This window comes from Coffea arabica, chromosome 9c, assembly GCF_036785885.1.
Source record: "Coffea arabica cultivar ET-39 chromosome 9c, Coffea Arabica ET-39 HiFi, whole genome shotgun sequence".
Lineage (NCBI taxonomy): Eukaryota > Viridiplantae > Streptophyta > Magnoliopsida > Gentianales > Rubiaceae > Coffea > Coffea arabica.
Genome location: NC_092326.1, coordinates 28,080,896 through 28,108,091, shown reverse-complemented (window position 1 = coordinate 28,108,091; position 27,196 = coordinate 28,080,896). Strand labels below are relative to the sequence as shown.

Below are 27,196 nucleotides of genomic sequence, written 5' to 3'. Positions count from 1 at the left end.
GGCAATAATTTGATTTTAATTCTGATCCTCTCCGTTCAATTGTCGAATTACAATCAGATTTGGATCCGGATCCCCCAATTCACGTGTCCAATATCCGTGTATCCATATAAAGTTGAGTTGATGAATATGTCTACAGCACAACATTAGCAGTTTAGCATCACCTCATTGAATAAATGTGCATTCCCCTAAAAGGTTTTGTTTGCATTACGACTGTGAGGACAAGGATAGAGGAACAGGATAACCGTTCATTCTTATATTTCATCAGCGTACACGAGTGATTGAGACCAGCCACATTCTACATGATACATACAGAATGAAAAACAAAAATTTGACTTGGGTCTGAAAAATGTGTGCTTCAGAACAGAGGAATTACTGTATAATGTACATTTGCATTAAATGCTCTGGATGGCAAATCTGCTTTTGCTCATGAGCCAGGAAAAGAGATGGGACCATAGAGAAATCTTTTCTCCAGCAGCCTCTATAGGAGCACATCAAATGAAAGAAAAAGCAGAAATACAGGGAAGCACAGTCAACCTTGCAAGAAAATCCCAAAGGTGCTTCAACAAAAACAAACATTTCAGAAGTTTAAAAAGGAAATAAGTTTTTTGATGATAGAAAAGGTAAATTTGTGAAATGACTTGGAAAAATTCAGCAAATTTCAATCATTGATTCAGCATATCTGATATATTGACCAGCTTATCATAGAGAATCCGATCATCCCTCCCAGTGTTGCTCTCTAGAAGGGCACTTTGCACAAGTTCCTGGTCCGTAAAGTAAATTTGGTAAACGTAAACAAAATGTAGCATATAAACAGACTTCTAAATACAATTGCAAACAAAAACCAACCTTTACATCTCTGTGTGAGAGGAACTTCCCCAAGTTATGGATGATTAATCTCATATCTTCAACCTGAAACAAGAAAGATACAGCATAAAATACAAGTTCCATGGTCAACGCATAAATGTACAAAACAATTGACAGCCACTTACCCTTATATACCCAACACGATTCCGGTCGAAAAATCTGAAAGCCTGCTTCAAAACAAAAAGGTTGACAAAATACAAGAAACATAGCAAGAGAAAATTGCAATAAACCCAACCACCAACAACAGAAATGCAGACAGAGTTTAGTGACATGCCTGCAACAGCTCCTTGTCAACTTTATTTCTTCCTTGATTGCTTATATCTGTCTTTCCAATTTTCTCCTCACTGCCTTGAACTAAATCAGGCTTTGTCTGTTGGGCAACAACATTAGCAGTATCCTTCTGATCTTTTGGACCAACAGCATCCTTTCTACTTTTCACATCAACATCCATCTTGCCAACTTGAGAATTTTTCTGCAAATGAAGCATATATGGTTGCAGCTATGTGAAAGCTAAATCAACAAAAGTATCTCCATGCTCTTCAGAAGAATCATATCATCCTTAAGAGACACCTTTTCCTAGATCATTTGATATCCTCCGGAAAGATTAGAAAAATTAATTACAAAGGTTACAAGCTATAAACATCAATAAATTCACAAAAGATATGCCAAGCCCTAATGAAACCATTTTCTCTTAGGAGCTAGCTAGCTTAAATCCGGGACTCGGATCTTTCCTAATTTAAGACCACGCTTATACAATTTTCTCTTCCAAGATATAAATCCAATGAAATGTTTTCTCTGTATTCACGTTTTCATATTTTCTCTTCAACAAAGATCATGTTGAAAAGTACAATAAAACCCAAGCATGCATAACTGTTTTATCTGAAGGACCAAAAGTTACTCTCTGAAGAAAGCATACTTAAGAAAGCTCCAAAGTTCCTAGAGAGACCTTTACTCAGAGAGGCTAAAGTGGCTGCATGTTGCACGAGTTTTTTCCAAAATAAAATAGCAAATGTATGTCCAATATCCAGTTTCACCAAAAATTGTTGGCTCATCAACTTTTCTGTGCTGAAACCAAGTTTTCAACTGTTACAATATTGCTTGCTGGGTCAGTAGTTATTTTATTCGCCAAAAAAGTTTTGGGAGAACAGAACGTGGTCATTGATGATTCAACAGGAAAGAACACAGTGAAGAACAGCCCCCCAAGATTTGAACAATCCATGCCTATACAGAGAGCCTAACACAGACTAGAATGATAGCAGGCTGCAATTGACTTTTCCATATATGAAAACGCAGATACATGTTTCAAATCCACTTTCACTAATGAAATGGTGGCTCATTGAATTTTATCTGCTTAATACAGATAATAAAGCTGTTATGTCTTGGTTGTTGGATCAATAGCATCAATATTCATTTCTTTTGCCTGGAATTTAGAGGATGAGGTTATTGATGATTCCGAACTGGAGAACACAGTGAAAAATGGCTTTGCAAAGTTCCTACCTACAGTCAATGGCACCATCATGTCAACACCTTTATCCCAGGGCCCATTTGCATTCACACAAATCTCCTAGCAAAATTTCCAGAAACAGCATACCAGGACAATAATCTAATGCTCATCAAGACAATACTATGTAAATAAAAGAAAACAGTGATCCAGTGCATTCTCTCTCTTCAGCATAATCTCAACTCAGTCCAAAGCCACCATTTTGTCCATCATTTACACTGAAACATATGATATCCAAAGCCCAACTCATTACAAAGAAAAACAACTCTTGAACTGACGCCTGCAATCTTCTCAAACTCAATAATAATTTCATATTCAACAAATCACAATAAGTTCGCTGAAAGCTAGAAAGTATATAAAACAGGATACACTAAAATAACCATCTAAAAGAGGTGCTTCCCAACTGTAAGTTTCAGATGGAGAATAACTCCTCTAATTTTGCACAAGAAACAAGTTAGAGACAACTTAGGAGCCCTATTAGCCCAACTTCGGTTGGGCAGCCCAAAAATTCATTCTGTTTTGGGCCCAGACCCATAACTAAGTTACTTCAATTTACTACTTCCAGCCTTTCTTAGTTAGGTGTAACAGGAAAGACTACTCTAGTCAGAAGCTTATGAATGAAGCTTTATTATTTAACTGACTAAGCTGATGTAACAGTGATATAAAATCAAACTAGTGCTGATATCCAATGTACATCACCTCTACAAAAGGTGGTGCAACCCATTAAGAGAGGAGCTTGTTGGCAGAAGTACCATTTGAGATTTCACATTGGTGTTTAAACAATTTCTAGTAGGTCATTTCTTGCTTTTACTAAATGAAATTCCTAGATTCCATTTAGCCTAGTCTCCCAAACTCACTTCATTTAGTTGTATCCTGAAAAAATAAGCTCTCTTCTCCAATCAGTTTTGATCCAAGAAGACAGCTGCATCAGTAACACAGTGTCACTTATAGCTAATTCCAAAGAAAGATGCATGCGCACATACTATACTGTTATCCTGTAAAAACCTCTACCAAATATCTACCCATTCTTACATCCCTTCTAGTTCCCATTGTCAAAATTCATGAACATGGGCCAAATAGCTATTGTTTGATAAATTTCTTTTTTCATTCAGATATACTATGGTGATTTATGTTGTCTACAACAGACAGAAACCAGATATCCCTCATCATTACAATTCCAACAACATTTATAGTACTCACCACATTCATTCCAAGGTTCCTTAAAAGATTCACCGATTTTTAAGCTGCACAGACCTCTTAAAACAGGGGACTTGTCCGATACCCACTTAAAACTCATATAGCATTAATACAGATACCAAAAGATTAGATTAGAAAGAGAACAAAGAGAACCAGTCATTTGGAGAAATCAGAAAAATAAAGAAGCCTTGCCTCATTAGCCAAGTCATGCTGTGGGACATCTGAAAGTTCCTCCACTTCCTCAGGGTCTTCCTCTTCATTGGTTTCATTTTTCTTCACATCTTCTGTCACAAAAGGCGTAGTAGTCTCATTGACAATTGATCCTTTTCCCTCTGGACTTACTACCTCATCAGTTTCAGTTTTATTGAATTTAACATCTTCAATAGTGCCATCTCTTTTTTGTCGCCTGCCTGTTGGTTTCTCCTCACCTTTCTTTGTACAGTCTTCTTCCCTCTGTCTCTTCCTTTGGTTCCTCTTAATCACAAATCTAACCTGCAGTTTCTGGAATAGAAGTGGACAAAGTGGTTGTGAGAACTTTAAAAAAAAAAAAAAAAAAAAAAAGACAATAAGACAATAACACCAGCATTAAGCAATTGTCAATAAAGGATCAGAATGCCTTCAACCATACCTGAAGAAAAGTCAACAGCCGAGAACCCATTTCATATTGAAGCATCTCATACAGTGATTCAGCAAATAATGAAAGCTGAAATAAGCATGTAGTGATCAGGAAGGGCATGCAGAAGTATCTCAATTCAGAGAAAGCAATACATGCTTAATGAAGCCCTTCCAAGAAGTGAAAAACAAAATATAATTCAGAACCCAATAACTAGAGAAGACCCACAAAATACCTCAAATGTTGATTCTTCAGTAGCCTTTTCATTATAATCCAAAAGTGAATCCAGAGAGAGTGACAAGGACTGCAACTGCAGTTGAGGATTTTATAATTAAGTCAAACTGTATGCTAAGACAGATTCAAAGAAAGAGGTAAATATGTGTAGTTACACAAATATAGATATAAATATAACCATAGTTTAATATGGACCTACCTTTAAATCCTTGCTCCCTTTTGTTTGAATAATCAACCCAGGATGGCGAGGGGCCTCATCGCTGCTTCTCTTTTCCTTCAACTCTTTCTTGAGTTTGTTTGAGTCATCCTTTTCATCTCGACCTCTCCTCTCTTTCTCATCTTTCAAGTGTTCCCTTTCTTTTGCTTTTGCATGATCATCACCCTCAGGAATCTTTTGCTTGTCTATCTCTGTTTTGGACTCAGAAACATCTTCTTGGTCAGCCCTCATCTCTATCTTTTTTTCTTGCTTCTCAGCATTCACAGCTTCTGTTTCTATTGTAGAGCTAATATAGTTTCCTATGTTCATATCAGTTGACTGCTTGCTGTTAATTCCTGAAGTTTGAGCCTCCTTAATTTGGTCCTCATTATTATCCTGAATCAACTTTTCATCCTTCACATTCCCTTTCTTAGTGCCAGCATCAGTGGCATCATTGTTGCCATCCTTAGCACTTGCCTTTTTTTTAGGCACCCTTCTAATTATTTTCTTCTTCACAGCTGTCTTTGCACCAGCACATTGGGCCACCATGGTATTGCCTCCATCTGGTTTAAAGCTTGCCTTGTCTTCAGCACACTCAAGTTCGTTCAAAGATTTTCTCTGAATCCCTTCAGGCATCAATTGACCATCTACTCTCTCTGCAGCTTTACCAACCACAACCTTTTTAATGATTTTCTTTCTCTTAAACGTTTTAATCTCTGAAACATTGGCAGATGAGCTATCCTGTTGACCGGGAACTTCTGGATCTGCAGGTTTCTCCCCACTATCTTTTCCACCCAGTAAATCAGCCTGTTTATCTGCTGTTTCCAGATTATCCTTTTTTGCAACTTTCTGTTTAACAACCTTCCTTACAATTTTCTTCTTTCCAGGCACTATGGTATCAACTGTCTGCATACTTTCTTGTTTATCCCCTTTCATAAGATCACTGCCACCTTGGACACTTTCAAGCCCTTCTTTATTCCTAACATTTTGGTCAGTCATTTGGCAGTCTCTCTCTGCCACATTCCCTTTATCATTGCTTCCATGTAGCTCATCATTATGAACATATGTTACCTCTCCAGACAATGAAGTTTCTTTGTTTTCATGTGGCAGGCCTTGTCCTTTGGCATCTTTCACATCCTCTACCTTATCTGAATGAGACCCTGAAAGCAGAAAGTCCAAAAGCATAAATACTATTACTAACAAGTTAACAAATTTTGGAAAAGGAAGCTTAAGATGTCATACCTTGAGTGCCGGTCTTGTTTTCTCCAGATTTCTAATCCAAATAAGATTTTATTTAATCAGTTCAAAGCAATTATCTTCACGCTCAATTCTAATGCAAGCAAAGTAAAAAGGAAAAAGACTAGAGTTCCAAAATAAGCAAGCAACAGAAAGCAAACAATTTGGCAGTGAGAGCTACAAATAGTGTCCTATGTCTTCTTAAGTCAGCTAGTCAATCCACACTATATAACCCTCAACTAATGCTATTTTACTGTAAATTTAGACCCTCCTTTTCGTTCTTTCTTTTCCTTTACAACCACCTACTCCCCCTCATTTCAATGACTCTTATCATTATAAGATGATTAACTAGTTATTCACTTATGTTTTCAATGGAACTCCGGCTCTTGACTGTAGGAGTCCTCAAAAGAATTTAACTATTTTGCACAAACTACATTGACCTTCTCTAAATCCTCAATCTGTATTTACAGTCCTCCCAGAAACTTTTTCAACTTGCACACCCCCACCTGAGAAGAGTGAGCTTTTTCTGCAAAAGAAAGTAGTCTATCAAGGCACCCATATTTTTAATTTCATTTGCCTCCCATCTTTATAATCTTTTAGGAAGTTAATTTGAGTATCTTTTTTCAAAAATTTTTTTTAAAAAAAGTATAGTTGATATCATTAATCTTCGATTAGGCATATCGTTGGTAGGAAGGGTTATCTATAGTGGCATGACATGGCGTGACATCTATGGAAAGTCAACATAATTTTAGAACATGTAGGGAGGAGGTCTTTGTAATATGATAAACCTCGAGTTCATTGAAATTTACAAACAATTTATTCAGACTATTTGATGAGTGATAAAGGCTTTTGTCATTGTCCATATGTGTAATAGAGATATCCCCATTCAGGCCAAAATAACACAATACAAAAAAAAAAAGGCAAAATGCCATGACCAAGCCACTTTGATATTATTCAACACATTCTTTCAAGAAATGATTCTTTCAGGATACTAAACCACACTGTTAAAGTGCAGAAAACATATATGAGCGTTCCAAGTTATTATAGCCATTAACCAGCACCAAGTGCGCTTCTTACTAATATAAGGGCTGCACAATATCCCCCATGATTTACATGCTTATATTTTCTGTGGAGGAGGTGCTTTGTCTGCCCCTCAGAAAGAGAGGATAACAATCAGAAATACAGAAACATTGAAGCCCATAGAAGAAATCCCGAAACCATACTCTACGTGTTTGACTGAGAAAATACCATAAAACAACTAATATTGTCCTTTCAATTTTCATGTGCAAGAATTCATTCATGCATCAATGATCATTCCTTTTTACCATCTCACATTTTCTTCCAACACACCCTTTGCTATGCTAACATCTCACTTGTAAGATGCAAACCAATTTGAGGTGATTACATGGTAGATTATTCCTTCGAGCACTTCACCATTAAATGGTGCATCAGGACTTATTAGGGATTTAACAGCCCACTTCTTCTTGCCAGAACAAGAAAAAGGGTACCTAAAATGACAAGATATAGGCACTTTGACGCATTGTTTCCTACAAAACTACCTGAAGGGAAAAAGGTTCCCAAAAAACTAAGATTCGTGAAAATTAACATATTTAACCACTGCTTATAACTTCTCTATCTGTTTTTTTCTAGCCATATTTTACAGTGACAAATTTTGCCACTCCTTTGACATCCATCTTTTTCTATAGAAGGCTGAGATAAACAACCTTGCTGCAATGAAGATTAAAGAGATGAATACTCTAAAAAAAAGTTTGCACAAGCACAAAATGTAGATTAGAAGAAAAAAAAAAACTATAGATATAAAGAGGAAAGTGTCAAGAGAAATGAAAAGGGAAATAGATGATTCACCATACATACTCCCCCACGAATATGACACGACTTAACTGGAACAAACTTTTTGCACAGAGGCTGTGCCACTTATAGCCCTCAAGCTGTAATTTGTACATATACCAGGAGGAAAAATAAATGAAGGGAAAACCAGATTGGGGTTCAAACTGCAGGTGACTTGAATGAAGGAGTGTGAGAACAGAAAAAGAATTCCAGTATATTTAAAAAAGAAGGTAACTTAAAAGACCTCTGAGCTTATAAACTATGTTTGCCTGATTACTTACACTTCAAGCTTTAGGGCTAACAAAACTGGGTCAAAGTAATACCTCAGTAGAATCCAAACAAAGTCAAGGCATGCATGTGTATAAAGTTCCTCAAATTTCAAAATCAGTTATGAGTTCAGCAACAATACAACCTTCCATGGCACAAGGATGGAGTTTTCTAGAACATGCATGTCATTTTCTTTGCATGGGACATAGTTTTCCAAAGGGCTTGAGCATTTAGAACCTTTTGAAACCTGGAGTGATTGTTATCAATGGCATCCATAGTCAAAACGAATAACCCAGGAGATTTTCCAAGGGAAAAGTAGGATTCAGAAAGCAGGCAATCTTGCAAATCAGCAGGTGAGGCAAGCAACTTAACTTGTGCCTATCTACGTAAAGTTGTTGATTACAACAAAAATAATCCAACACTGTCAGATGGGGACTTCTGTAATAGCACATTTTTCTCTTTTATTTTCACAGTACTGTCGACTTTGATCACCACTGGTAACCATGCATTATCAACTAGTACCAATAAGCTACTAGTTTTCCATTATACTTTCATATCCATTTAAGGTTAATGTTATATTTGGTATTCAATATACAAAGAATTTCTTAGCATCTTCTTGTTGCAATCTAGTTGTTAGAATTTGGTCCCATATTTTCCAGCAATAGCTTGCAATTTAAATATTATTCTTTTCATTTTCCTTTCCTTTTTTGTTTTGAGCCCGGAAGGGGGGGAGGGGGTTTCCTATAAATATGTCATTCCTCTTCCTTCTTGCTAACAAAACTAGTGCCGCCATCCTTTGCCCTTTTCCACCTCTGGCACGTTGGGTAATTAGTTGCTCATTAACTGGCTCAGACTTTTGCACCCATATTGATAGCGATAAGTGGCAAAAGTCCACCAAGGTTTATAGGAGACGTGGGGAGGATATGTCCAATGCCCAGGCATTGATTTGGCATGCTTCTGATGACAAGGAACCAACTTGGGAGTTGGCCTGAATCCTATGGAGTTTATTTTCTGATTACTGTCAGCAGGGGTATTTTAGTAATTTGAATTAGCTGCAGGAATTTTATGTTTACAGTAATTTTTGTGTAGTAGTTATTCTTGGTAATTAGTAAGTTGGTTGTTATAGGGAATAAGAAAGCTTAGCCTTCTAGCTTTCTAGTTATAATTCTATTCTAGTTAGAAATCCTAATTAGGATTGGAAAGGGATTTGTCCTAGATAGGAATCCTAATTAGGATTGGAAAGGGATTTGTCCTAGTGTCTATAAATATCAACTTCTCCACAAAGAGAAGGCAGTTTTTGGTCATTAATAAAATATTCCTGCAGACTTAACGTCTCCCTCAGGGCTGTGTGATGCATCCCAACTTTAGGTGTGAGGCCTAAAGATTCCTAGGAGTGATTCCTAGAACTACCAACCAGTTTTACCTTCTTAAGCATAATCTGCCAGCCTATTTCAAGTTGCTATTTTAAGTTCGGTGATATTCAATATATAAGCCCTTCTACAACACTGTTGTGCCCACCAAGTGTTCGTGCTGCGTCAATTTTGGTAATCAGAGCAAGGCTTTCCCATGACGACAAGAAGTGGGTTGAATTTTAGAGGTCGATACACAGACAAGGAACGGGATAACATCATTAATCTTCTCTTAGGGAGGGTTGCTGTGTTAGAAGACAAAATCTTTAATACCGGGCAACAGCAAATCCCTGAATCTGGAGGCAACGGTGAGCCCGGATCTGGGGACAAAAACAATGGAAAGGAACCTGAGCATCTCGAACAGCCTGAACACATAATCGGGAAACAATCTAGTAGGAGTGAAAATAGAATAAATCAATCTTTTGGAAGGCCACAAGCTTCTCTTTTTGACATGGCTGATGAGATTGTTCAATCAGCAAGGCAAGGAAGACAAGACTCTTATGATTTCGCAGGAGACATCACAAAAAAGGTAAGAGTAGATATCCCTGATTTCGATGGAAGAATTGATCCTAAAGTCTTTTCTGATTGGCTCGCTACTTTGGAACGCTATTTTGATTGGTATGATATGACTGATGAGAGAAAAGTTAAGTTTACTATCATGAAACTTGTTGGACAAGCCCAGGTGTGGTGGACAGGAGTCGAGCATGATCTTCGACTTGCTGGACAACTAGACTTAACGTGGGAAGAGATGAAGCTGCGTTTGAAGAGAAAGTACGTGCCTCTACACTATGAAGCTGACCTTTTTGATGACATGACTAGCTTAAGGCAAGGAGGAATGACAGTTGCTGAATATATGAATAAGTTTGAGGAGCTCAAAATTCGCTGCGGAGGCACCGAGAGTTCAGCACAAGCTTTATCCAGATTTAAGTTGGGTTTGAGACCTGAAATTCGCAAAGAATTGATGGGACGAGATATCTACACAGTTGACAATGCATTCCAAACAGCTCTTAGACTTGAAAAGAGCCTGCAGCAGCCACCACTTAAGAGGATCAATACTCAAGGTGGGGAGGAAATTCCTAAAAGATTCACTGCAAACGGCAAGCCATATAGATCAGCAGCAGCTCAAGCAACTTCCAAGCCTGCGGAGACCAAGACTAAGACTTCCACAATCGATGAAAGAAACAAGAACAAAGATGGATGTTTCAAGTGTGGTTTGAAGGGACACATGGCAAGGGAGTGCCCGAACAAGAGGAACTTGCACCTTGGCGCTGATTTCAGAGATAAGGAAAATCTAGAGGTCGAGGAAGATGGAGGTGCTGATTATCTGACTGAGATAGCGCAACTTAATGTTGATGATTTGGAAGACGAAGAAGAAGACACATCTTATCTCTCGGTTGTGAGGCGTCTCCTTAGTGCACCAAAGTCACAAAAGGAAGACTGGCGAAGAACTTCAATCTTTCAAACTTTAGTGTGCTGTGGGCAAGAGACTAGAAAGCTAATTATTGATGGTGGCAGCAGCATGAACGTGGTTTATGATCTACCGTACAACGGTTAAATTTGCCTACAGAGCCACATCCTGAACCTTACAAGGTTGCTTGGATCAACAGTAGCTCTATACCGGGTAACGAGACGTTGCTTGGTGTCCATTAAACATGGACCTTACAGCGATACTATATGGTGTGACGTTATTCCAATGACCGTTTCCCACATACTTCTTGGTCGACCTTGGCTATATGATCGAGATGTGAATCATAATGGAAAGTCAAATACTTACTCATTCAAGTTTAATGACCAGCAGATTGTCTTAAAGCCTATGAGTGCTGAAACTATGAAGAAGTTTCATGAGAAGAAACCAACCAATCAAGAGAAGCCAGGAGTTAATGAAGTGATCGAGACAAGGAAGAAACCTCTTCAGATTTTGAGCAAGAAGCAATTTGAAAGGGAGAGCAAGGAGAAAGGAGTTATTATGGTATTAGTCTTCAGAGAGGTGAAAATTTCAGCAGTTGTCAACTCTGAAGAAGTGCCTCCAGAAATTGTCAAATTGCTGTCCGATTTTTCTGATGTAGCTCCTGAAGATTTGCCTCATGGACTACCACCTATGCGTGATATCCAGCATGTAATAGATTTGATACCAGGCTCTCAACTTCCTAACTTGCCTGCCTATCGCATGAATCCGAGTGAGTCTGCTGAACTTAAGAGACAAGTAGAGGAGCTCTTGGAGAAAGGACATATTCAAGTCAGCCTAAGTCCTTGTGCAGTGCCGGCTTTATTGACTCCAAAGAAAGACGGAACCTGGAGAATGTGTGTAGATAGCCATGCAATCAACAAGATAACAATCAAGTACAGGTTTCCCATACCCAGACTTGATGATATGATTGATATGATGGCTGGGTCAACTATCTACACTAAAATTGACTTGCGAAAGGGGTACTATCAAATCAGAATTCGTCCAGGTGATGAGTGGAAAACAGCCTTTGAGACGAAGGATGGTCTCTATGAGTGGCTAGTGATGCCATTTGGCCTCTCTAATGCTCCCAGCACCTTTATGAGATTCATGACGCGGGTATTTCAGCCCTTTATTGGCCATTTTTTGGTTGTCTATTTCGATGATATCTTAATTTACAGCAAGAACAAAGAGGAGCACATTAACCATCTTCAACAAGTAATGAGAGTTCTTCGTCAAGAAAAAGTCTATATCAACTTGAAGAAGTGCACCTTCATGGCTCCTAGCGTGGAATATTTGGGTTTTGTCATTTCAAATGAAGGGATAGCTGCTGATCCAGGAAAAGTGAAGGCAATAGTAGATTGGCCAGTTCCTACTAATTTGAAGGAGGTTCGCAGTTTCCATGGGCTAGCTTCATTCTATAGGAGATTTATAAGGGGGTTTAGCTCTATTATGGCTCCCATCACTGATTGCATGAAGCAGGGACAGTTTCAATGGACAAAAACTATGGCTAAGGCTTTTGAAGAATTAAAGAAGCGAATGACCAAAGCTCCAGTGCTTAGGCTGCCAGATTTTTCTAAGGTGTTTGAGATCGCATGTGATGCTTCTCATGTCGGGATTGGTGGAGTTCTAAGTCAAGATGGTCATCCTATAGCTTATTTTAGTGAAAAGCTGAATGAGGCAAAGCAGAAATACTCCACTTATGACAAGGAATTCTACGCTGTTATTCAATCTATTCGCCATTGGCATCATTATCTTATTTATAAGGAATTTGTCCTATATACTGATCATGAGGCCCTCAAATATATAAATTCTCAAAAGAAGTTGAGTCATTGGCATGGCAAATGGGTTTCTTTCCTGCAACAATACAATTTTGTTATCAAACACAAGGCAGGTGTTGAAAATAAGGTGGCTGATGCACTAAGCCGTGTGCATCTTATCCTCACTACTATGGCTGTTCAAGTAATTGGGTTTGATTCACTTAAGCAAAGATTATCCTCACTGTAGAGATTTCAAGGTCATATATGAGGATTTAATGGCTGGTAAACAAGCAGAATATGCTGGTTTTTCCATCCATGATGGCTATCTTTTCAAGGGGACTCTACTTTGTGTTCCTAGTACTTCACTAAGGGAGGAGTTAATTTGGGAATTACACGGTGGAGGTGCTGCTGGACACTTTGGACGCAACAAGACAATTGCCATGGTGCAAGATCGCTTCTATTGGCCAAGTATAAGACTGGATGTTGGCAAGACCGTTGGTAGATGCCGAATTTGTCAATTGGCCAAAGGGCGAAAGAAAAACACTGGTCTTTACATGCCACTACCCATTCCACATGAACCGTGGCAGGATTTGAGCATGGATTTTGTACTTGGACTACCAAGAACATTGCGAGGTTATGATTCTATACTAGTAGTTGTGGACAGCTTTTCGAAAATGGCTCACTTCCTCCCATGTGCTAAGACTTCGGATGCTGTCCATATCGCTAAGATTTTCATCAAAGAGATAGTTAGACTTCATGGACTGCCCATGACTATAGTTTCAGACAGGGATGTGAAGTTTATGAGTTACTTTTGGCGGACTTTGTGGAAGATGCTGCACACTAAAGTCAAGTTTTCTTCTTCTTTCCACCCACAAACAGACGGTCAGACAGAAGTTGTTAACCGCAGCCTTAGTGATCTACTTCGGTGTTTGGTTGGTGATCATGTTTCCAATTGGGATCAAATTCTACCAATGGCAGAATTTGCTTACAATAGTTCAGTGAATCGTTCAACTGGTTATAGTCCTTTTGAGGCTGTAACGGGAAATAATCCTTGCAAACCAATTGATTTGCTTCCATTACCAGTTAGTGCTCGTCCAAGTGCTGAAGCTGAGGCTTTTTCTAAGCATATTTTGGATATACATGATGAAGTTCGACGCCGGATTGCTACCAGCAATGAAAGGTACAAGGCACATGCGGATTTGAAGAAGAAATTCGCAGAATTTGAAGAAGGGGATGAAGTTATGGTTCGTATTCAGCTAGAGAGGTATCCTAAGGGCGTCTACAAGAAGCTACATTCCAGAAGTGCAGGCCCCTTCAAGGTTCTCAAGAAAATCAGTTCAAATGCTTATGTTCTTGAGTTACCCGATGATATGGGGATTAGCAATGTGTTCAATATTGAAGATTTGACTGCTTATAATGGGCATTTAGACGATTCAGCAGGTGGGACTTCTAAGGCTGCTCTTCCACCTCCTACACGCTTACGTGAAGCAATTGAAGATATTCTTGACCACCAAATTGTGTCCACTAGAGGGGGTAGTTACCAAAAGTTTCTTGTTCATTGGAGGGGACGCCCACGCACAGATTGTGCATGGATTACCGAATCTGAATTTCAGAAGTTGGATCCAGATTTCTATGAGAGGTATCAGGCCATTAACTCGTCGGGGTCAAGTCTTTTCAAGCCGGGGAGAGATGATAGCGATAAGTGGCAAAAGTCCACTAAGGTTTATAGGAGACGTGGGAAGGATATGTCCAATGCCCAGGCATTGATTTGGCATGCTTTTGATGACAAGGAACCAACTTGGGAGTTGGCCTGAATCCTATGGAGTTTATTTTCTGATTTCTGTCGGCAGGGGTATTTTAGTAATTTGAATTAGCTGCAGGAATTTTATGTTTACAGTAATTTTTGTTTAGTAGTTATTCTTGGTAATTAGTAAGTTGGTTGTTATAGGGAATAAGAAAGCTTAGCCTTCTAGCTTTCTAGTTATAATTCTATTCTAGTTAGAAATCCTAATTAGGATTGGAAAGGGATTTGTCCTAGATAGGAATCCTAATTAGGATTGGAAAGGGATTTGTCCTAGTGTCTATAAATATCAACTTCTCCACAAAGAGAAGGCAGTTTTTGGTCATTAATAAAATATTCCTGCAGACTTAACGTCTCCCTCAGGGCTGTGTGATGCATCCCAACTTTAGGTGTGAGGCCTAAAGATTCCTAGGAGTGATTCCTAGAACTACCAACCAGTTTTACCTTCTTAAGCATAATCTGCCAGCCTATTTCAAGTTGCTATTTTAAGTTCGGTGATATTCAATATATAAGCCCTTCTACAACACTGTTGTGCCCACCAAGTGTTCGTGCTGCGTCACATATCCTTTCCACGTAAAAAATTAACAGATGATGACCAAGAGTGGTCCACAATTTACCTCCCAGCAATGGCTCCACCACTTTTTAGACAAATTGAAGCCAAATTTGAAGAACTCAAAATCCACAATCGATTTCCATGCATAACAACCACAAATACACAAATCTAGACATAAAAGCAAAAAACTCGGACTGAACCCCCGTCTACATATTGGAACCCCAAATGGCAAGTTTTAGATACCAATATACTCCAGATGTGTGGATAGTAGACTTAAAAATATCACTTCAAACATATCTAACAATGAACCACCACCATTTCCTCCACCATCACACGCCTCCACACCTCATGGCTGCTGCTGCAACTAGGACGATTCAACTATTTGGTGGAAAGAGAATGAGGGATTCAAGGGCTGGGGAAAATTAACGATAATAATTCTGCAAAAAGAAGTGGGGGGGGGACCAAAAGAAGAAACTACTTCCTAATTAAATTGACAGAGACTACATAAAGATAAACTATACAAAAAATCTGCATGGATTAGAACATCTGAAGAAGAATTATACAACTGCGTCTATGGGAAAGGGAAGAGGAGACAATAGAAGTGGAGAATCGAGAGCTTTGATGGTGCAGAAAAATGTTCACTAAGTATAAGGATTAACGAAGAGAGTACAAATTCATCAAGAATAATAACATCTAGGATTTCGAAATCACAAGAGAGCTAAAATTGAAATCTAAGTCATTAAATGAAGGAAGCTACTGCTGCAGAATACCCTAAATGAACTAGTGCCTATGCATACCCCCGCCATTAAAATAAAAATCATTCAAAAATACTGCAACACTAGAGCTAAATCTAACCCTTAAATAGAACTTCCGAACTTTAAAGAAAATCCTAAGCAATTGATTATCGAAAAATATCAAGGATTTCAGATACTCCTGCATGAGCTGACAATAGAGGAGACTGGACATTTAACAGATGAACGAGAAGTTCAGGTTGTTCACTTCATGGGTGAATAAGCCAATATTATTTACTATCTCAGTCACGAGTCCTCCCACGACACATATTCCTTTACCTCAACCCCGAAGTGAATTATATTAACCCCAATACAACATTAAATCTTTACAGGATAGATATTCCCCAATCAGTCATCCCATATGAAAACAACCAACTAAATAACAGACAAAATACAATTACTAATTCGATCCCATCTCATCCCATGAACCAAATAAGCCTCATTGTTGTCATGTGTCTCTCAAGTCCAACTAAGCCTAACAGGAAAAACATAAACCAGCCAAACAACCAACTTCATACTATAAGACAGTAAGATCAGCCAAAAGAACAAAAGCATAAAAATCAGAAACTTTAAAAAATTATCTCCAGATATTGAACAATAAAACTGTAAAAAATTACTTCAAGCAAGAGCAAGAAAATCAGACCTGTTTTCTGAGGGTTTGCAGCTGCTCTCTCTCAAAGAAAGTCTTTTTGTGAGCCAGCCACTGGTCTCGCCAAGCATCCAATGAAGGGAGACATTCAGATAGATCAGGAACATACAGTACAGTGACCTCTTTATGACTGAAAATCCCGTCCCTTCCTACCCTGTCATAGTGTATCTGCAAAGTCATGGAAATTCAGCTCCTATATAAGCTGCAGAGCAGAGAAAGGTAGAAACAGAAAATGATGTCTGAACAAGACATGAAAATACCAATAGTCTTTATCATGGAAAAATGCAACAAAGAAAGCCTTGCTCAAGTCAGCTGAAAGAAATTGATTCCATTACAATGTCTTAAGGTCAAAACCATGTCAAGTGCTCAAATATATCACTATACAAAACGCCAAACAAATGCACATGAAGAAAAAATAGCAAACAAGTGACATGGATTTAAAAAAAAGTTATGTTAATATCAACGCCAAGATAAGATGTGAAAAATATCAGCAGAAAACATTCAAGGGGCCATTTGGTAGAAGTTCGTATTTTTCTGTTCCTGTTCTTTGCTATGGATGAAACAGAACACTTGTCTTGTCTATAAAGAAAAAAAACCATAAATATATTTGGTTTGTAAACCATTTAAAAACCTAAATATGCATGGTTTTTCAAAAAATAAAAAATAAAGTTAACCCAATCTTGGCTAGAAACCCATTTTGAAAAATGGGCCAAGATGAGCCACGTGTAATATTTGGACGGCTCGAGTTTGCACCAGTGAGACTTTTCCTTTGTGTTGGGCTTGGGCTGGTTGAGCACCAACTAAATAAGCCCAAATGATTGGATTAACGGTGCCAAAATGGGTTCAGGCCAGGCCAAACTAGGAAGAACTGTGTGGGGAGGAACAAGAAAAGGTAGGGAGGGATAATGGATGGTGATTGAATGAAGATGAAATAAAACAATTTACAACCTTGATTTATTTGTTGTCTATTTCGGGCATCTTCTAAACAGGTAATAACAACATTTTTGGCATTTCAAGAACAAAGGCTCATTTTCATAAACATCTGTTTTTTGGTAATAACACAAAAAATTTCAGCAAACACTGTTTTTTGTTTGTTTGTTAAATTTTACAAATAAAAACAGAAAAAAATAAAACATAAACATTACCAAATGGCCCCTTAAAGATTGAATCAATAATTTTTGAAACACAGAAACTTTACGATTAGTATTACTGATTACAAGTGAATCATGAACTTCAGCAGTTCTTTCAATAAGACAAAATCCAAACCACAATGGTAGAATAAAACTTTTGAGGATTTTGGAACTGACAAAGGTAACCTTTGCAGGAAACCAAAAGCTTTACTGACAAAAGGGAAAAACAGCTTACTAAATAACTTCATGGGGCCCAGAGAATAAAGTATAAACACACCAAATATAAAGGGAACCACAATGAAGACAACATCAACAAGCCAGATGAGCAAAATCTAAAATGCCTATGGTTTCCCTGCAAGTTTTAACCCTAAAAGGAACTTATGGGCACATCAGAAACCTCCTCAAATAAATCAATATACTTTAGAGTAAAAAAAATCAGGTGAGGAAAGGAAAAGACGTGTACCTCAAGAAAACGATTCCAGCTCTTGCAATTTTTCAAGTCAAGATGAGCCACATCCTTTGCATATCTAGGAGCCAGTTTTGCATAGTGTAAACAAGATATGTAACAGAATCTTATAACCAAAGAAATTTATATTGAAAAAGCATACCGAAGAACTGTTCGAACCAAAGAAGAGTCATCGACAGATGGATCTCCGCCATCAGTAGAATCCCAGCGGCCTCCAATTGCCATCAAAGAGTTATCCCTTCTAAGAACAGCAAATCTGAGCATATTGCAGAAATGTGGTATGCGATCTTCATAGCTTCTTCCAGATGAGAGCTCTTCTAAAGCATTTTGGCTAAGACCGCTCATCAAAATCATCTAAAACAGAGAAAAGAAACTACACGTGATGCGTATAATGTACATATTAGAAGTTATTTCAAGGAAAAGATCATATCAGATTCCATTAAATCCTCAAAAATCTTAAACATAATGGAGAGTATTGAGTAGATCGTGCAAAGCCACCTGGTCCTCGACTTGTCAAATGCTCACCGGGATTAACTTTAATTAAGCTCAAGTTAAAACAGCTCAAACAGCAACTACAGCTGAATTTGAGGCCAAAAATAATATTATCGAGTGCTCGCTAAGCAATCATGTCCATCATTTTTTATGACATACTTATACAACAAAAAAAATATCTGCTCTCCACTAATTAAAATATGTGTCACCTCAATCCAAGTTTCATGTAAAGTGGCACAAGCCATCCCAAGATACAGCTGTCAAAATCAGGTAAACTCTGTACCTTCAAAATCATTCTTACAAACCTTGAAAGGAAGGAATGAAATTCACATTACAACATGGGGAGAAAAAAATAAATAATAAATAAAGGGACAAAGCCAACTGTAATTCCATGTTAGTAATAGTGTGCATGTATTCTTCTGGTTAGTTTTTATTAGTTCTCATTCTTCTGGTTAGTTTTTATTAATTCTCATTATGAAAAATTGATTTCATAGTTTATTGCTGTCTTTGAAATCTACGTCAGCTAAAATCTTTTCAACAGAAATTTCCTTTTATGGGATAAATTAGATAGCTTCGATAAATGAGACTACCAAGTTGGTCTTCAGTACTACACTAAACTAAATAACTCAAAACTAATCTCATCTTAGAGTGTCTACCATTAAAAATTGATTGGGCTCAAGCTCGAAGCAATTTGAGCCAATCAAGACCTAAAGTGATGTTTGAACTTGAGGTTGCTTAATGCACCATTAAGTTAAAGAAAGCAAGCAACAACATAAAAACTGACCTTGGAATTCCACACCGTACTTCTGTGCTCTGATTTTGACAGATCCCAAGTAGGCAGTCCAGAAAGCAATACCTTGCATTCAATCGCAGCATCATCTTCAACAAAGTCATGCTCAAAGCTGTTAAAGTAACAGTGACACAAGTTAACCAACAAATTATTAGTTTAATGAAAAAAAACTATTCAATTAGCTAGCTAAACTTGGCATGACATAGAGTTCCAGAAACAAAAGTTTTAAGCCAAAAGACAAAAACAACACTAGTTGGCCAGCTAAACTTGATTGAAAAATTAGTAGTCACAGTCAGATGCAGTGATTTCATTATTTTCAAGAAAACCATACTCCTCCCTAAATTGAGAAACAAGAAAATAAACAAAGACATCCAGTTCCCAACCAATATATCAAGATATGATATAGTAGAAAAATGTTGTTAATTTTGAGAGAGAAAGAAATGTGTAATTAAGCAGGGTACCTGACAGGAGTGTACAAAGAGAGCTTCACATTCACCTTTGGCCAATTAACAACCACCTACAGCCAATAAAAGCATGAATTATAACATATAATGCTGAAGTTATCTATTAATCCTCCAAGATGAGATGAGAAGACCTTTGAACATTCTGGTGATACAAAAAGCCGGGGGTATCGTTTAGCCAGTGACAAATAATCCCTCTCTACTTCTACCAACCTAGAAGAATAAACCTACAAAGACGATATACATGTATCAAGTTACAGCATCAATAAACACAAAATTCACATATCTAATAATTAACATCAAAAATAAAATTAGAGAGAAATTAATAATTCTTCTACAGATGACGTCACTTCAATTTTAAAGAGGAATTATCCAATGACAAATAACTAATCTTAAATTCATGGCAGCCACCTTGTCTAACTCCCCAAGAAATGCCCCAGGGAAAAAAGCAAGCAAAGCTTATAGTTCATCCTATAGCTTCCCTAAGAGCAAATCATATAAATGATGAATAAAATATCTATGAGAAATACTGAACTATGTGCGAAAAAAAGCCTTGCAAGGCAGAGACTGAGAAAGGATGTCCACAATATAAAAGGAAAAGTGTAAGGAGCCTGAACAAGCACAGTACCAGAACATGAGAAATTTGAAAAAGGGGATGTGCTGCAGAAAGCCTGGGCAAACAGGAAGAAGGCAGGATATCCACAATAGAAAAGGAGAAAGTAATGTAGCCAGAACAAGCACAGCACAAAAATACAAGAAGTTTGCCAAAGTGAACAAGCAGAGCAGAAGGAAGGTAATGGTGAACAACCAGTTTCCTAATTGAGTTAAGGTAGTGAATTTGAGAAAGCTGTGCCTTCAAGATTCTTAGCCCTGGATAACAGGAAGGAGATCCCTCTTAAAGAAAGAAGTCCTGACAATCATTCTTCTGCCAAGCTCGTGTAGCCATTTTACCTTGCAAACGTAATCTCTCCTTTTCTCTTTAGGAGGTGAATGACGCCTTCAGCATGATAGAACACCAAGTTAGTTCGCTGCAAGATACACTAGCAGCTAAAGACACATAACTATAGTAGAAGACAAAAAACAAGATCCACCTATGCAGAGCTTCATGACGTGGAGATTCTTGTCGTGAAGGTGTACCATCTTTTGTCAAGGATGTACCTCGACGCTCCTTTGAGAGTCTCGCAGGAGTTCGCTCACGTTTAACTGTTATTTCATGTTTGCGATGTTGTTCTCGTTCTCTTTCCTTCTCCCTACGCTCAATAAAAAGCTGCCTTTCACGCTCCCTATCCCGTTCCCTCTCCCGCTCCCGTTTCCTTTCTCGTTCCCGTTCTCGATCACGCTCTTGCTCTCGCTCTCGTTGCCATTCTTGTTCCCATTCTTTTTCCCTTTCTCTATCTTTCTCTCGCTCACGTGAATAATCCCTATGATGTTCTTTGCCCCTTCGTTCAAGCTCCCTTTGATATGCAACCCTATCATCTTTATGATCATTAATCATTGGATGAGCACCACGCAACAACATAGTATTTGGATAATCCGAATCTATGGACATGCCTTGAAGCCGCTTCCCTGTTCCATAATCCCTTCCAGGAGGCAGGCTTACTCCATAGCCAGGATCTAAAGAACCCTGAACAAACTTGAGATCATCCACATTTCTGTGAGGTCCTGCTCCTAAGATTGATGAAGAATGATTTTTTCCGTAGGATGAACCACTTAACATTGATAAACTGTGAGGATCAGGATCCATTCTCCCACCATAAGCAATAGGATCTTGAATTGGATAATGATCCTCAGCTGAACGATGAAGAGTGTTGCCCCTTGCAGCAAGGAAATCAGCTTGTCTGCCAGAAATTTGTTTCTACTCAGTGCAGTCGGATATTGTGTCATCTAAGGAAGCAGCACGTGGATGCATTGTGCAGACGTATTATGCGATTAAAGATAACTTTTCTCATTGCATATACATTAACAAAGAAAAATCAGAATGGCATTTCAGACGCCAACAAATATCCACTACTCCCATCAACAGCAACTATATATCATTGCCGAACCAGTTATACTTGACACCAAAGATAACATACCTAGAATTTCCACCAAGGGAAGTAGATGTTAGTGACTGGGTTTTCAGCACTGATTCTTGCCTTAGCATTGATGGTTGTTCCGTGCGTTCATATATCTCAGGCTGTACAGAACCAAAGTTAATGTACAGCATGTGCTAATCTATATAAACAAAAGAGATACTATGCATAATGCAATTCCTCAGTCCACACATGAATGTCAAACAATCTCCATGAAAGAGTTGATGTGTTTAGCATTGAAGGGTAGCATTTATCCATGGATTACAAAGATTTCAAAGTTCATATGGACCAATGCTCAAGATGATAGCTCAAGAAGTGCGAAAATTTGAAATTTTGTACCAAAAGTGAAAAGCATTCCTTAATTAAAAACAACTGACTATTTCGAGATGATTCATCACACTTTTGGTGTAAAAGAGGAAAGCTTTCAAGTCCCTAGGAGATAATTAAAGCATTCCCTAGGAGACACTTTCTTTTGGTGTAAAAGAGGAAAGCTTTCAAGTCCGTGTCAGAAGGCAAGTTACATTTATTGCCACAAAATATGCTGTGAGGAAAATTTAGTAATACACTTTAACAGAAGGTATGTTATGTTTATAAAGCATCTAGAGGTGCAACTCAAGTTACATATGCATTCATGTTAGTACACTGTGCCATGTTTATCAGATAACTGTGCAAAAGATCAACTGTCAGTAGAAAAACTGTATTCAATCAGTAGGGTAGTGACATGCTACTTCAAAAAAATAAACGACCTATAAAGGACAATTGCCACAAAATGTACCATGCAGCAAAATCCATTTACTATCTCAATACATAAAAAGGTAATAAGAAAAACATAAGGTAACTAAAAGCATTACTGGCTACCTGATGCTTATGAACAAAGGCAACTGATTCAGCATATCTAGAAGCAGGTTCACTCGGCAATTCCCTTCCTATATAAATGCTATGCCGATCACCATATTGGTGCCTATCCCCAGGAGTGTAATCAGAAACTCTATCAGAATACAACTGATCAACTTTATGGCCAAATGCATGGCCAGATGAAGACACATAGTCGCCAGAAGCGAATTTCGGTGAGTCTGCCATAGATGAGTTAAAACCCCTACGACCTTCCAACAGAGATGGAAGGGATCCTTTAGCACTGATCTTGGGGGCCTGCAAAATAAATATCAAGAACCATAATGAACTACAGGTAGTTTTGTTTTTCAAGAAAGCACAAGTTGCCAAATACAGAAATTTTGGCATCTAACCACAAAATGAACAGAGCTCAGAACACTGGTAACAATAAAGTTGTCATTATTAAGTAGTTGAGAATACAGATATTCCTCATAGTGCTATACTTTATTTCTTTTTTCATATCTTTTTTCATTTTCCTTTTTGCAATTCCCCTTCCTCCCACCAATTCCTCATAGTGCTATACTTTATTTTAAGAACCCACACAATCCACCCCCTTTGAAATCCAGCATTCTTGCTTACCACAGCTAAGACAGAAAAGCCAATTAAAACTATAGATGGCCCACTCAACCCGTTTCCTTGTTGGGAAGGAGAAGAGGCACAGTCCTGTAGGGAGACCAACAACCAGATTAGCAAGGTGTATCGGGCCTTTAGTAGATTGAAGGTGGAGGATCAGTTTTTGCCAAGGTAGATGCAGGTTAGTTTGGGGAATATGCAGAAGAATGCAGCAATAAAGTTATTGGGAATAATGTCAAAGACATGCACACAGGATATGGGGTCTGGACAGGTGAAGTTGCTAATTTATTAGAGAAAACAGAAGGTGCTGGAGTAAGTTAGATGAAATTTAGATGCCGGATGGGGTTGTTAGGAGAGTTTCTTTAGCTGGAAAATGAACAAAAAAAGGGCCAACTCTATTTATTCTTATTTACAACATTTTTGAGAACCAACATATGTCTCCCTCAGCTTACCCATAAAGCATTTACCCAACAACTAAAATTATCTTAAGTACAACATTGTATCTGTTTTGAAAGTTCGGTGGCTGATTTGAAACCTTACATAGTTTAGTAGTCAAAAATACAAGCAAGCAATACCCTTTTATATTTCTTTCCCCTATTCAAAATAAAAGAATGCCTAAGCCAAAGATGAAAGAAAATTGTGCCTTCCCAACACATCAGTGAAGATAATCAGTAAAAATCGAAGTTTTTTAGCTTGCAAATTTATTGTCTTCGAATACATCTCCTAGCAAAGCTTCAATTTTTCCAGCTTTCCAATGCTATCCAAACTTCATCAATAATACAAGTCTGATCCTATGCAAGCATAAAGCCTTAAGATGAAATCTAAATTGAATCAAAAAGGCCATTGTCACTACAAGTAACTTGTACTTCAGAAAGATTTTCTTACATGATCATTATGGAATCTTTGCTATAACATTGGATTATATTTAGGCACCCTTGAGAGGCTAGCAGTTAGCAACAGATAGAAGCAACACTAAGGTGCAAAAGCTATTAAAGCGGGGGTAACCTAGTCAAGATTCAACTGAAGCTTGCTATCCATATTTGGGTACAGTTCCTTATCCTCCTTTCAGCATCTAGCTACACAAGGAGTGAAACTTAAAATTCTTTTAGCTATTGTTCAGTGTTAAGACACTATTGATGTCCTGGATATTTATCAAAATTGCTAAAAATTATGTTTAATTAGAACACATAGCCAGGGCCCAAATAGGCAGTAGATTTATCTGTAAGTAGACTGTTTGGCACAGTTGTAACACCTGAAGTTTCAGAAAATCATGGGCTAATTTCAGAAACCTCCCTCAAGATTTATAATAATTTCACTCAGCATCCGTCTAAATTCAAATATTACAGTGACCTCCCTTCATGGCTCAAAATGATTAATGACCTTCCCAAAAGAATTAGAATCATCATGTGCAAAAAATGTGGCCACAGTTTTCTTTAAAAAGGAAACCCATTTAAAAAAAAAAACCAGCAGAAAAGTCAAATGTCTATCCAAACTTAAATAACTTACCACCAAGTATCTCCCTGCCATTAAATAGCCCTATTACCACCAATGTTACTTCTTCCCCACAACTTCAACTCATCTTTTTTGCCTGTCTCCAATCCTTCCCCATATTCCTAACCTCCATATCTCACAAATTCCAATATCAATCATGCTTCTTAATCCACCCATCTTTCATTCTTTTCATTCATCCTACTGTTTTCCCCCACCAAACTTTAATAAATAATTACAAACATAAATATACGATAGTAAACGTGCCAAAGGAATATGGAGAATGCGATTAAGGCCTTAGACAAGGCAGAATGTTTGAGACGAGGAGAAAAAATATATATTCATTGAATAGTTTTGTTTAAAACAATAAAAAAAAAATCCTTAAGGGCAATTCAGATATGAATATGGTTTTTTCTGGTCAAATCAGCCAAATGAAACACAAAGCTACTATTCAGGGGAGGTGAGTACAATTTTTGAAACATGGTCAGAGCTAGCTGTCATTGTCGTAAACCTCAAGAGAGGTTTCTGAAATTATCCCTTAAACTATTCCTGTAACTGGATGCTAAGTCCTGTGGGTCAGTGAAATGGAATGGATTCATGAGCATTTCAGACTTGCATATTAGGCGTTCAACTTTTTGTTTATATCTTTAAACATACTTTGGTATTCCATCATCCCACATCTTTTACTGAAAAACTGTTTCTTCTTCTTTGATGCCAGAATTCAGTTTCCGTAAGTAATTTAATTCAAACATCACACTATGAAGCGGATGAACAACTATGATCCATAAACCAATATCCATTTGAACTGTAGACCAAGTCGATTAGGGAACACAATAAACTCATCTTCATATCAGGGTCTATAATTCCGGTTCCAAATATGGGCACAAATCAAATGCATTATGAATACCCATTATCTCAATTAAATCACTATTCGCACCTTCTACAACTTCTTATTCCACTATAATGCTATAACACTTTAATGTCAAAGCTCACTCACAAAGTCCTTGTAAGAAGCATAACAAAACATGTTTCCTTTTTTTCCTCACAAAATACTGGTAACAAGTACAGCAACAGTTCAATCTTCATCAACCCAAACACCTTCTAAGAAAAACAACTATTGCTTTCTTAAAATCATGGAAAGCCTACTAAAGTAAAAGAAATAGTAAAAACTACAAAAGTTTAACCTGTTGATCTGCCGAACTATACACAGAACTATACTGCCTTGCACCATAATTTTGTGGCCCAGCAGAGAGATGAGAATGTCCTCTATATCCACCCATATCTCCTTCCTGTGGACCTCCTAACATAGATGAATGCCGTGAAACCACAGATGGCTGCAACATTCCTTCAGGCCTTCCACCAGGAGGCCCATGGTAGCCAGGCCCCAACTAAATCACAAAGAAATGAAATTCATACACAAACATCCCATCAAATCCTGCATAAAGTGCAATCTTTGAAGCACGACAGGTGAAATCAAGGGAAACTGAAATTATAATAAAGGCCTTGCTTTCGAGGAAATGTTAGTCCACTCATTTATTTGTTAATGGCACTCCCTTTGACATTCTGGCCTGAGCTAGACCAAATACCCCTATGCTCCAGCGAATTTACAACCACAGCTTTGAATGAAGTTTGTAATCAAAACGAATAGTAATGCCATTTTATCCTTTCACATGAGTGAAAGAGTCAAGTGGACTGCCATCAATAAATAAAGCTGATACAGCTGCAAATCATTATGAAGGGAACGAATTGTCAAAATGGACAAGTTCATGTGCAAGAACTTACTAATTCACGTACATAAACATAACAGATTCTAAAACAGAATCTATTTCCACCATATACACTGAAGGCCACTAATAAAACATACAAGAATTACGCACTCTTTATTAAACTGCTCACCAAGCAAGGCACTTTAAAACATTTTACCCTAAATAAAAATGGAAAGACACAACCAAACAAGTATAGAAGAGAAGAAAAACACACATTTTGGGTATAGGCGGATTGAGAAGGGTAGGGTTGCTGCTGCTGCTGCGGCTGCTGTTGACCATATGAATTATTCCCACGAGATGAATACATTTTTCACCTCACAATATACTGCAATCAATGATTACAATTATCACAATCAAAACTTGCACAAAATTCAAATAAAGTAACGCTTAAAAATCTCTTATCAACGAAATTCCAAAATTGAAATTGAAAATTTAAAAAAAAAAATCGCAAAATCAGAAACCTAGCGTCACGCAGCTCGCTTGTCTACATACGTTATATATACGTATAAATCCACATATAGAGAGGGGAAAAGCTTACGATTGTCCGCGAGGAGGTTCAGAGAGGCAATTGGTAGACTTTATCGATGGTGCCCCTTTATGAGGGTTATTAACTTATTATGATAATAGGGCTTAAGGGGTTAGAAATGGTTTGCACATGAGGCAAAAAAATTGACTTTTTTTTTCTATTTTATTTTTCTGATAAA

At 37.8% G+C, this 27,196-nt stretch overlaps 1 protein-coding gene across 4 annotated transcripts; it reads right to left on the bottom strand.

Moving 5' to 3' along the window:
- Nucleotides 1-333: 333 nt before the first annotated feature.
- Nucleotides 334-27,196, bottom strand: LOC113707717 (protein SHORT ROOT IN SALT MEDIUM 1-like). Of its 4 annotated transcripts, none has more exons than XM_027230006.2 (22): nt 27,031-27,188; nt 26,707-26,817; nt 25,911-26,114; nt 22,633-22,923; nt 21,778-21,878; nt 20,794-21,540; nt 20,654-20,699; nt 19,837-19,929; nt 19,703-19,758; nt 19,236-19,353; nt 18,102-18,313; nt 17,957-18,020; nt 16,358-16,531; nt 5,848-5,878; nt 4,609-5,765; nt 4,411-4,485; nt 4,191-4,265; nt 3,755-4,063; nt 1,139-1,336; nt 990-1,031; nt 847-909; nt 334-761 (listed from the first exon to the last, which is right to left on the bottom strand). In XM_027230006.2, exons 2-22 carry the CDS (start codon nt 26,797-26,799, stop codon nt 663-665), a joined length of 4,248 nt encoding a protein of 1,415 aa, XP_027085807.2. In that variant the 5' UTR covers nt 26,800-26,817; nt 27,031-27,188; the 3' UTR covers nt 334-662. The 4 variants fall into 4 exon arrangements, 3 of the variants coding, with proteins under 3 accessions (XP_027085807.2, XP_071921063.1, XP_027085808.2); XM_072064962.1 differs by having other exon boundaries at nt 26,954-27,187; XM_027230007.2 differs by lacking the exon at nt 25,911-26,114.